The 12388-nt window shown below is 37.9% G+C and overlaps 1 protein-coding gene across 19 annotated transcripts in view; it reads right to left on the bottom strand.

The window, feature by feature from the left end:
• Nucleotides 1–12388, bottom strand: part of ptprk (protein tyrosine phosphatase receptor type K) — a 123270-nt gene that overhangs the window by 55301 nt on the left and 55581 nt on the right. For all 19 annotated transcript variants that reach the window (XM_058045881.1, XM_058045862.1, XM_058045919.1 and 16 more), the window contains 3 exons: nucleotides 6892–6973; nucleotides 4294–4409; nucleotides 2635–2809 (listed from right to left, as the gene is read on the bottom strand). In XM_058045881.1, coding sequence (XP_057901864.1) covers nucleotides 2635–2809; nucleotides 4294–4409; nucleotides 6892–6973 — 373 coding nt within the window. The remainder of the gene's footprint in view (nucleotides 1–2634; nucleotides 2810–4293; nucleotides 4410–6891; nucleotides 6974–12388) is intronic.

The raw sequence follows: 12388 nt of genomic DNA, 5'->3' as shown, positions 1-12388 counted from the left end.
TCTATAAAAAATGTTTAAAAATCAATAAAAAAAAATACATCAAATTACCCCCCCTGGAGATGCACAGGATATGAATGAATGTAGTAGACATTCAAAAAAAAAAATCCAAAAAACAAATAAGGAACAAGAACGGGGATATAACTTTCCCACTTTTGGACAGATTTAGTAGAGATACTCAATTGTATTAGCCTGCTTATTGGCTCGCTTATTAGCCTGCTTTTGCCCTATTATATGAAATTTGTCAGAGAGAAAAAAAAAATCAATAAAAAATGTTTAAAAATCAATACAAAAAAAAAATAAAATTATTTAGGGGGCCTAAGAACATTTTAAGGGGGCCCTTTTAGTGGAAGTCCCCCTAAAATAGGCCTAATGACGACATGTTATGTCATGTTACATGTTATATAATGTTTTTTTTTTTCAACCTTAAGTGTTTATTTATATATTTATACATTTTAACGCATGCGTGCACAGTTCCAAATATAGTTCATGGTGTTCTATTTGTAAACTTTGATATTGTGTTGTTTATGTTGCAACTATGTTATAGTTGCTTAGTTAGTGTAGCTAAATATATATAGCTACATTTGTGTCATTTCATTAGTTATTACCGGCAGCCGTCACCTTGTGAAGTAGAAATGATCAGAATGACTAAAAAAATAAGAATTACATTGATCCCAAAAGTCAGGGAAATTGCAGTAATACAGCAGTGGAGAGAGTACCGTGACAACGCTTCGTGTGAGCGGGAGGTTGAATCCCGCCCAGCACAGGAAAGAAGGGTCTGGTGTGAGTATGCTTCGTCTGTTTATATTCGTAGTCTTGGTTTAGCCTTTTTTCCCTCCGCTTCCATATCATATGCAGAATAATAAATATGAGACCGTTCCTGTGTTTACATATGCACACATCGTCCTGAATCTGATACGGGTATATTCTTTGGATAATGAGCCGACTATTTACATTTAGCATTATCTTCGCTCGCTTCTCGATGTCTGTTCTGTACCCGCATCCCGCCTTTCTGTCACTCTCGTATCATTCTTTCTGAATCTCGCTCGCCTTTACCCCAAGTGCCCCCCCCCCCCCCCCCCACATCTCCCTGGGAGATCATTTGAATATGTGAGCTCTTCAATGTGAATGAATAAAGAATCTAGTCGCAAACACGCATTGGTGACACCTTATTAACCACATGTCAACTGCACATGACGGCTGAAGTGCACGTGTGTGCACACACGCATGCATGTAAGCACGCACCCCGTGAGTCGATATTCCATTTTATCACATACTACAGTATTAATTGTCCCTGTACCCTAGAAACCGCCCATGAATGATACGGGAAAAGGCCGAAATGATACTGTGTCAAAGGCCAGGGCAGTGATACTGATAAAATATAAAGTTTAACCATGTCCAGTATCAGCCCCCCGTAGCTGTCCACTCAGAGCGCGCTGCTCTGGTATCGTGCCCGTGAAACAACCAATCAGAGAACAGCGCACGAGTGCTTAGTGCCTCGTGCTTCTCCAGCCACCAAAAAACCCAAACTTGATTAATGGAACTTTAATTGTCAGACATTGATAAGATAAGACTGTTGATAAAATATTATTGTTGAAATATTTTTGCAATTGTTGTGTTTACACTGTTTAGATATAATACATGTAATAAACTGAACATTTTCTGGAAACAAAATGGTCTTTTGATTAAATAGTACGTGATAATAAGCTCATGATTAAATAGTATGTGATAATAAGATCATCACATGGTTTGTCTGGTATCAGGCCCGGTATCATGCCCCCACGTGCCAATATGGGCATGATACCTGGCCTGATACCAGACAAACCATGTGATAACCTAGAATTATCAAAGTACTACTGGATGTTATCAAAGTACTACAGGATGATATCAAAGTACTACAGGATGATATCAAAGTACTACAGGATGATATCAAAGTACCACATGATGATATCAGAGTACTACAGGATGATATCAGAGTACTACAGGATGATATCAGAGTACTACAGGGTGATATCAGAGTACTACAGGGTGATATCAAAGTACTACAGGGTGATATCAAAGTACTACAGGATGATATCAAAGTACTACATGATGATATCAAAGTACTACAGGATTATATCAAAGTACTACAGGATGATATCAAAGTACTACAGGATGATAAAGCTGCCTTGTGCATCACTCTTAAGGATGACAAAGAAGCAAAGGTGAAATCATTAAACCATGTGATAACCTATAATTATCAAAGTGCTACTGGATGTTATCAAAGTACTACAGGATGATATCAAAGTACTACTGGATGATATAAAAGTACTACAGGATGATATCATAGTACTACATGATGATATCAAAGTACTACATGATGATATCAAAGTACTACAGGATGATATCAGAGTACTACAGGATGATATCAGAGTACTACAGGGTGATATCAGAGTACTACAGGGTGATATCAAAGTACTACAGGGTGATATCAAAGTACTACAGGGTGATATCAAAGTACTACAGGATGATAACAAAGTACTACATGATGATATCAAAGTACTACATGATGATATCAAAGTTGGCTCCAGATACGAATGAGGTTTTGTCAGTGTGGTTTGAACACCCAAAACATAAATTTTACCAACAAGCCCTCACCTCTGACGATGAGACCGGCGAAGTTGGACACCCCGGATCCGCGCTCTGACTGGGTGACACAGCGATACAGATCTTGATCCTGATTGGTGACTTCGTTGAGATGGAATGAGGCGGAGAACCGTCTGTGGTTGATGTTTTTCCTCTGAGAGACGGGAATATCTTCTCCGTTTCTCCTCTGCGGCGTGGACATGGAAGAGGGTATGGGGGTTAAGCGTCTGTGCTCGTATGTATCGTATCTCCCTGACAGCAGGTTTGAAGGTCATGGCTACAAAAGAGCTGCCATGAAATCAGCGGCTATTCAAGTCTTAATTGAGTTAGCTACCAGAATGTATGGCCTGGGGTGACTGTGTGTGATTTTACACACAAATAATTACCTAAAAATGTCATCCAGGACTTCTCTACAAGGGAGGAGAAATATGATCTCAGGGAAGAACTACATTTGAAACACTTCTATGCTAGGACTACGTTAAAAAGCCATAGCATTTCAGTATGTGGAATCAAACTATGGAATGGATTGAGTAAGGAAATCAAACAATGCACAACGATGAGCCAATTCAAGAAACAATACAAGCAGTTGATGTTTGCTAAATACAAGGATGAAGAGTCTTGAACCAGTCATGATGTGCTATATATATCACTATATTGACACTTACTATGGTACCCATTATGGCATTGGATGGTCACCTCGTATTTCGGTATGTGACAAAAATAAAATAAAAAAAATACAAATAAATAAATAATAATTAAAGAAACTTATAGTTTAAGTTTTTTATTATTATATTATATTACTAATAAAAAACCTACAGTTTACGTTTATTATTATTTTTTACTTCGGTACGTGACAAAAATAAAATAACAAAAATAAAAATAAATAAATAATTTAAAAAAATTATAGTTTGAGTTTTTTTATTATTATATTATATTACTCTTAAAAAAGGTATAGTTTAGGTATTTTAATTATTTATTTATTTTATTTTTTAAATGTATTTTTTATTATTATTTTTTAATTTTATTTTTACAGTTACTATGGTAACGATTATGTCATTGTATGTCATATCATCTTGTACTTTGGTACGTTACAAAAAAAAATAAAACAAATAAAAAAATAATAATAATTTAAAAAAACTCTTAGTTTAAGTTTTTTATTATTATATTATATTACTAATACAAAAAACTTACAGGTTACGGTTTTTTATTATTTATTTATTTTATTTTTATTTTACATTTTTTATTATTTTTATTATTATTATTTTATTTTATTTTTACAGTTACTATGGTACCCATTATGTCATTGTATGGTCATATCACCTCGTACTTCGGTACGTGACAAAAAATAAAAAATACATTAAAAAAAAAACATAAACTATATATGAGGAAAGCAGGAAGTGAACAAATGTAACAGTTACTGATTGTAAAAGTACCAGATGGAGGGGTAGGATTTAATAAGCTTTGCTTCTTCCTACTCCTTTTGGACATGTGGAACTGTGAACTGATTATGGGATGCATTCAATTGTAATCTGATGCATGTTCAAATGAAATGAAACCATTACCATTACCGGTTACGTAAAGTATAGCAGCTTGCCAGGCTTCCTTTAACACGTCAAGGACGTTTCTTTTCAATAAACTGGATCTGTTGTGAATGTCAGTGTGTGCCTTTACCTGAAGCCAGAGTTTATTGTTCACCGTATCTCGTCCGGTGGCGATACACTGAAAGGTGGCGTTCTGACCGGCGTTTACCTCTACATCTCCAAGACGCAGGAAATGAGGGGATTTATCTGCAGAAAATGAACAGATTGATATGAATACGAATAGGAACCCGGGTGTAGACCTTATAGCTTGGCTCTATGTTCATTCAGTGGGAATACCCCCCGTTTCCCCGAGTCGGACACGTACAAAGAATGGACACAATTCCCAAGAGTTTATAACCCGCAGCGGTATGTTCACTATTACTCCGATTAGATTCCAGAGGAGTCAGAAGAAGCTAGACCCAAACATCGCCACTGGCTGGTGACATGGTCGTCACAATGTCACAGCTCCTAATACTTAGCACCACGCTAAGGTATGGAATAAGCCTCCTGAACCCCCCCCCCGAAGAGGCAACGTGGCTATTTTTATTCCGGGGATGTGATTGCAATCATAGATAACAGCTGAACAAACACACACACAAAGCCACACTAAAAGAAGCGCACACACACAAACCTGTGTGTCCACAAATGCAGCTGTGAGAATGAATGCTTCCACTGTGGGAGTCGTACTCGCCGCTTTTCTATTCAGGTTCCCCTATCTTAATATTCAGACCACTCCCAGGTCGCTCTTCACTGATGTAAGACATTTTGACAACCTTAATTAGGATGCCTTTTATACATTTTAGCTTTAGGACTCAATGGACTATGAGGAGTCGGACCAGTGCCAAAACAGGGCGCCGCTGCCTCGAGTTAGATAGCCAAACTAAATTTGAAACACTTGATGTGCTATATATATCACTATATTGACACTTACTATGGTACCCATTATGTCATTGGATGGTCATATCACTTCCTACTTCGGTACACGACAAAAATAAAAAAATTAAAAGATTAAAAATGAAATAAATATAATAAAATAATAAAAATTATTAGAATTATTAATAATGAATTAATAAAACAAATAATTAATAATATTGTTATTAAATTAAAATTAAATAAAATAAATAAAACAAAAAACAAATTATATTAGGAAAGCAGGAAGTGAACAAATGTAACAGTTACTGATTGTAAAAGTACCAGATGGAGGGGTAGGATTTAATAAGCTTTGCTTCTTCCTACTCCTTTTGGGCATGTGGAACTGTGAACTATAAATTAATATAATAAAATAATCAAAAATATTGGAATTATTAATAATTAATTAATAAAACAAATAATTAATAATATTGTTATTAATTAAATTAAAATTAAATAAAATAAAAAAAAACAAAAAAATAATTATATTAGGAAAGCAGGAAGTGAACAAATGTAACAGTTACTGATTGTAAAAGTACCAGATGGAGGGGTAGGATTTAATAAGCTTTGCTTCTTTCTACTCCTTTTGGACATGTGGAACTGTGAACTATAAATTAAATTTAATACAATAATAAAACATATTGTAATTATTAATAATTAATTAATAAAACAAAACAAATAATTAATAATATTGTTATTAATTAACTTTAAATTAAATAAAAGAAATAAAAAAACAAATTATATTAGGAAAGCAGGAAGTGAACAAATGTACCAGTTACTGATTGTAAAAGTACCAGATGGAGGGGTAGGATTTAATAAGCTCTGCTTTTTCCTACTCCTTTTGGACATGTGGAACTGTGAACTATAAAATAAATATTATAAAATAATTTAAAAAATGGAATTATTAATAATTAATTAATAAAACAAATAATTAATAATATTGTTATTAATTAAATTACAATAAATAAAATACATAAATAAAAAACAAATTATATTAGGAAAGCAGGAAGTGAACAAATGTAACAGTTACTGATTGTAAAAGTACCAGATGGAGGGGTAGGATTTAATAAGCTTTGCTTCTTCCTACTCCTTTTGGACATGTGGAACTGTGAACTGATTATGGGATGCATTCAATTGTAATCTGATGCATGTTCAAATGAAATTAAACCATTACCATTACCATTACCAAACGGGGCTTCCATTGCTTTTGTTGCTATGCGTTTGCATCCTCCGTGCACGTGCCTGTCGACTGGCTTTCGATGAACTCACGCAAGAGTTTTAGGAAGAGGCCTCTGGCGGTGCGGAAACACCGAGGAGAGAAAGGGCTTTGGAACGTAACGTGAATTTAAAAAGGATCGCAACCCTCATCACTTTGCTGTCAGCGCAAGACAAGACAGCCACTGTTCACCGAGTGTGTGTGTGTGTGTGTGTCTTCCAACGAGAAAAGAGAGCTGAGTGGTCAGAATCTTCTCTCTCCATGACTGACCTAATACCGTTTCATTTCCCGCTTCACTCTCTCCGATTCCCCCCGTCTTTCTCTCTTCTCCCGTCTCATACTCTTTGACTCCTGTTTTATTTATCTGCTTTCGCCGCTACAACTTGGCGCCCTCCGCTCGCTCGCTCGGTTCCCTCCGAATGACGAGTCACCTTCTCGTCATTCCCACTTATCTGTCCGTTCAACTGCGACAAAAAGCATCCCCGCTTCAGTCTAATTAGTGGCCGGAGCTATAAGCGTCTACTCAGCGAACTAGGACTAATTGCTGGCATGCTAATGACTCACCGCATGGATAACTGAGCACCTGAATGTCATCTATAACGATGAAGCCGGCTTTCCTGTCCGAAATCTCTGCTTCAAATATAACCTGAGGACACAAAAAAATAACAGGGTTAGTATGTTCTATATGGTATATAACAGAGAAGAGTAGTCACAGCAGTAAAACACTAACATTATATTCATTGTATGCTAGAAATATTGATAAATACTAGATAATACAGGTAAAATGTACAGCACACACATGTAACACTGTTAAAACTGTTTATGTATTTTCGCACTCACTGACAATGTTTTTTCATCAAGCATTGAGGTTACGAACTTTCTTCAGTGGTCCATGAACACACCATGCTCATGCATCGTCTTACATTCATGAGTTAAATGCCTTACATAAGTGTGTGAGGCATGAACAACGGCAATTGAAGAGAACTTTTGAGGTTTCTGGACTCAAATAACTACATCAGTGTCTTTTATTGCAAATGTTGGTGCAAAAATCAGCAGAGAATGTCAAAGTGAAAGTAGCAGGAGGGTTTTTTTTAAGGAGCATATCATAAATGCGGGCTGCAATATATTTTTCAAAAATATACTAAACAGTTTAAGGCTAAATTAATTGGGGGATGGGGCGGCACGGCGGTTGAGTGGTTAGCGCGCAGATCTCACAGCTCGGAGATCGGGGTTCAATTCCACCCTCGGCCATCTCTGTGTGGAGTTTGCATTCATAGTACTCAACATGCAATTTGGCTGCAATTTATTAGAGCCCCGTAGACATGAAATAACACCCCTATAGTCACCTTTAAATTCCTATCATTCTTTGTTAACATCCCATAGCGCAACAAAAATATGCTAGCTAGGAGATCACTGCAGGGACGTTAAGTCATAGCCGCCGCTCCTAGCATACAGCAAGCTACCGAGCTAACTATTTACTTGTTCTAAACTTAAGACAGGGCTGCACGGCGACCGAGTGGTTAGCGCGCAGACCTCACAGCTAGGAGATCAGGGTTCAATTCCACCCTCGGTCATCTCTGTGTGGAGTTTGCATGTTCTCCCCGTGCATGCGTGGGTTTTCTCCGGGTACTCCGGTTTCCTCCCACATTCCAAAAACATGCTAGGTTAATTAGCGACTCCAAATTGTCCATAGGTATGAATGTGAGTGTGAATGGTTGTTTGTCTATATGTGCCCTGTGATTGGCTGATTGGCCACCAGTCCGGGGTGTACCCCGCCTCTCGCCCGAAGACAGCTGGGATAGGCTCCAGCACCCCCCACGACCCTTGTGAGGAAAAGTGGTAGAAAATGAATGAATGAATATCATAAATGCTGGTGGTTTGAGAAGGTGACCCCCACCAAAAGAGGGGGGGGTCTACAGTACACATGCATCTATGGCCCCCCAGGGGGTTTCACGCCAACATTTGTGAGGGTGCATGTTTTGCCAAATGTTCGTCTTTTTGTGTGCAGCGGTTCAGAAGGTGAAGAATCCCAAATGCATACAAAATCATCAGACACAAGAAAGAAAAAAAATACACATACGGTAAATAAACAGCTGGAATTGAACTCTCAAAGAACTTTGGTCACTATTTACATTTGCTGTCAAAAGGATGGAGCTGGAAAATTTGCAGCGAGATGAAGTCGGCACGAGCCCCCAGTGAGGTACAGATAAGAACATGACGACCTGCCGGGTGTTTGGATTCATACAGGTAAGGGCCAGAAAATTAGAATATTTTCATAAACTTGATTTATTTCAGTCATTGTGTTCAAAAGGTAGAACTTTTACATTATATTTAATCATTGCACACAGACTGATGCATTTCAAATGTTTATTTCTTTAATTTTGATGATTATAGGTGGCAACAAATGAAAATCCGAAATTCCGTGGGTCAGAAAATTAGAATATTACCGAAGGCCAATACAAAAAAAGGATTTTTTGAAATGTTGGCCAACTGAAAAGTATGAACGTGAAAAATATGAGAATGTACAGTACTCAATACTTGGTTGGAGCTCCTTTTGCCTCAATGACTGCATTAATGCGGCGTGGCATGGAGTCGATCAGTTTCTGGCACTGCTCAGGTGTTATGAGAGCCCAGGTTGCTTTGATAGTGGCCTTCAGCTCTTCTGCATTTTTGGGTCTGGCATTCTGCATCTTCCTCTTAACAATACCCCACAGATTTTCGATGGGGCTAAGGTCAGGCGAGTTGGCTGGCCAATTGAGAACAGAAATATCATGGTCCTTAAACCAGGCACTGGTAGATTTGGCGCTGTGTGCAGGCGCCAAGTCCTGTTGGAACGTAAAATCCCCATCTCCATAAAGCAGGTCAGCAGCAGGAAGCACGAAGTGCTCTAAAACTTGCTGGTAGACGGCTGCGTTGACCTTGGATCTCAGGAAACAGAGTGGACCGACACCAGCAGATGACATGGCACCCCAAACCATCACTGATGGTGGAAACTTCACACTAGACTTCAAGCAACGTGGATCCTGTGCCTCTCCTCTCTTCCTCCAGACTCTGGGACCTCGATTTCCAAAGGAAATGCAAAATTTGCTTTCATCAGAAAACATAACTTTGGACCACTCAGCAGCAGTCCAGCTCTTTTTTTCCTTAGCCCAGGTGAGACGCTTTTCGCGCTGTTTCTTGTTCAAAAGAGGCTTGACACGAGGTATGCGGCAGTTGAAACCCATGTCTTTCATGCGTCTCTTGGTGGTGGATCTTGAAGCACTGACTCCTGCAGCAGTCCAGTCCTTGTGAATCTCCCCCACATTTTTGAATGGGTTTTTTTTCACAATCTTCACCAGGGCGCGGTGATTCCTATCGCTTGTACACTTTTTCCTACCACAGTTTTTCCTTCCCTTTGCCTCTCCATTAATGTGTTTGGACACAGAGGTTTGAGAACAGCCAACCTTTTCAGCAATAACCTTTTGAGTCTTGCCCTCCTTGTGCAATGTGTCAATGGTTGCCTTTTGGACAGCTGTCAAATCTGAAGTCTTCCCCATGTTTGTGTAAGCTTCAGAACTGGACTGAGAGACCATTTAAAGCCCTTTGCAGGACACCAGGTGTCTTCAAAATTGAACCCTTTCACAATATTCTAATTTTCTGACCCACGGAATTTCGGATTTTCATTTGTTGCCACCTATAATCATCAAAATTAAAGAAATAAACATTTGAAATGCATCAGTCTGTGTGCAATGATTAAATATAATGTAAAAGTTATACCTTTTGAACACAATGACTGAAATAAATCAAGTTTATGAAAATATTCTAATTTTCTGGCCCTTACCTGTATATTCAGTCCAACAACCTTCTGAGATTAATGCTTCTTCCTGTTGGACCATAGTAATCTCCTTTGGTACACATAAAATGCCTGACAGAAAAACTCACAGACGCTACGACGAGAGAGGTTTGGATGTATATGTGCTTCTCGTTCCACCTCCATTCTCACCTCATTACTCTTGGGCCCGTTTGGTTTCATTCTCTTGGGTTTATTTTTGCCAATCTACATTCATGTGGCCACGCTGTAAAGCCAATGTGACCTCTAATCTGACACGTCTACAGAAAAGACCGGGTTCAAGACATGTTGGTCAACACTGCACGCTCTTTATACGATCGTAAGTCGCTCTCATCAACCTCACTCTAATTTCTGTTTTAAAAAAGAAAAAAATATAAGCGTATTTGCGGCCTGAATTAAGGATTTTCAAGCAATGGTAAATGGGTCAATGAAGGAAATTCCATATAGTATAATGCAGGGGTCTCAAACTCAATTTACTTGGGGGCCACTGGAGCTAGGGTCTGGGTGAGACTGGGCCGCATCAGGTTTTCAAAAAAAAAACCCAAAAAACAATTTTTAAAAAAAAAAACTTTGCTTTGGTTCCAATTTTCCACAAGAAAAGCTCTGATAAAACATTCCACTGTTCTCAAATATCTTACTTTTTATTTTTCTACACAAAATAAGATGAAAAATAAATAAACAAATCAAGAATAAAGAAAATCAATCAATCAGTAATAAATAAATAAATATAATAATAATAATAAAACGGCAAATAATAAAAACTTAAGAAACCACATATAGTTGGTGGGTAGACAAATTCTTTTTTTCAGATTAAAATGAACAAAGCATTATTAGAGCCCTGTAGACATGACAAAACACGACTATAGTCACATTTATACTCTTTTTATTTACAACATATTGCGCAACTGCAGGGTCTTGAGACACATGCTAACTCGCAAACTAGACAGCTAGCGACCTAAACGGTAGCCTTCAAGTTATTTCCTTTAAACTTAAATAGCCAAAAACTTACCACTTCCACACAGATAGGGAGGATAACTATTAACAGTTATTTAACCTTTAACATGAACATTAATCAAATGTAATATTTTTTTTCTGGGTACATGATACCATACAGTATCCATATCAAACTTGCGTGGGCCGCACTAACATTAAACTTTCATATCAAGGCGGGGGCCTCAAACTAGTGTCCTGGCCCGCGGCCCACGTGTTTGAGACCCCTGGTATAAGGCATTCCGAAGACGTGATATGTAGTGTAATATAGAGCAGGGATTAACCAGTTGTTGTCATTCCGCACCCATAAAAACATCCAGGAACTGTTTACCCAGGACATGTCCTACCCCCCCACTCCCTACCCCCGCCTATCTATTCTGTCTGTGCACTCATCATTCTTCCCTGCCAACATCCCTCCACTCATAGTCGGTATCTATATGACATTCCTCCTGCAGACATAACAGAGTTTTAGATTTTGAATGAAATGTCAAAGCAGAGAAGTCTAAGTAAGGATGTCTCTCTGGTCCTGTCAGGAGGCGTGGGTTCAAAGCCGACCGGGCTACTGGCCACTCTTCAAGAGCGAACCAAACCTGACATTAGGAATTCTGAGGAATTCCAAGCCTTCACTTAAGTCGTGTCATTATATCATAAATAATCTGCAGGAGTTGGTCATGATGATGGCCATGCAGAAGTCTACCATTACATCTGTTCTTGGAGGAGTACTTTAATGACCACATATACAGTAAATGCAACAGACTGCCGCTGATTTTTTATTTACAGAACATAATGGTAGTTTGACTGTCAGAAAAACTGAATTAATGGAGGTTCTTGTTGATGAGGACTTACCGTACATCGTGGCAAGATTGAATTTTTAGATTAGATTCAACTTTATTGTTATTGCTCATGTCACTGGTACAAGGCAACAAAATGCAGTTAGCATCCGACCAGAAGTGCAATTTTATAAGTACCTTAGTAGTAAGTAAATGTAGAAAAAAATGGACAAATCTATGTAAAAAAAACTATAACAGGCTATGACTATAATACAGTGCGGATATGTACAGGGATATAAATGACTATAATATGGCTATTGTAGATTATACAGATTATAAACAGTATGGATGTGACAATATATAATAACAGTAATATGTACAGTATTGCAGTGAAGTGACTAGAGTATGGCTATTGAAGATTATATAAATTATAAACAGTATGATCTATGAATGCAACAAGATATTACAGTAA

The sequence above is a fragment of the Doryrhamphus excisus genome, chromosome 1 (genome assembly GCF_030265055.1).
Source record: "Doryrhamphus excisus isolate RoL2022-K1 chromosome 1, RoL_Dexc_1.0, whole genome shotgun sequence".
NCBI classification, from domain to species: domain Eukaryota; kingdom Metazoa; phylum Chordata; class Actinopteri; order Syngnathiformes; family Syngnathidae; genus Doryrhamphus; species Doryrhamphus excisus.
The sequence above is the reverse complement of the archived record's forward strand: the minus strand, read 5'-3'. Positions and strand labels throughout refer to the sequence as shown.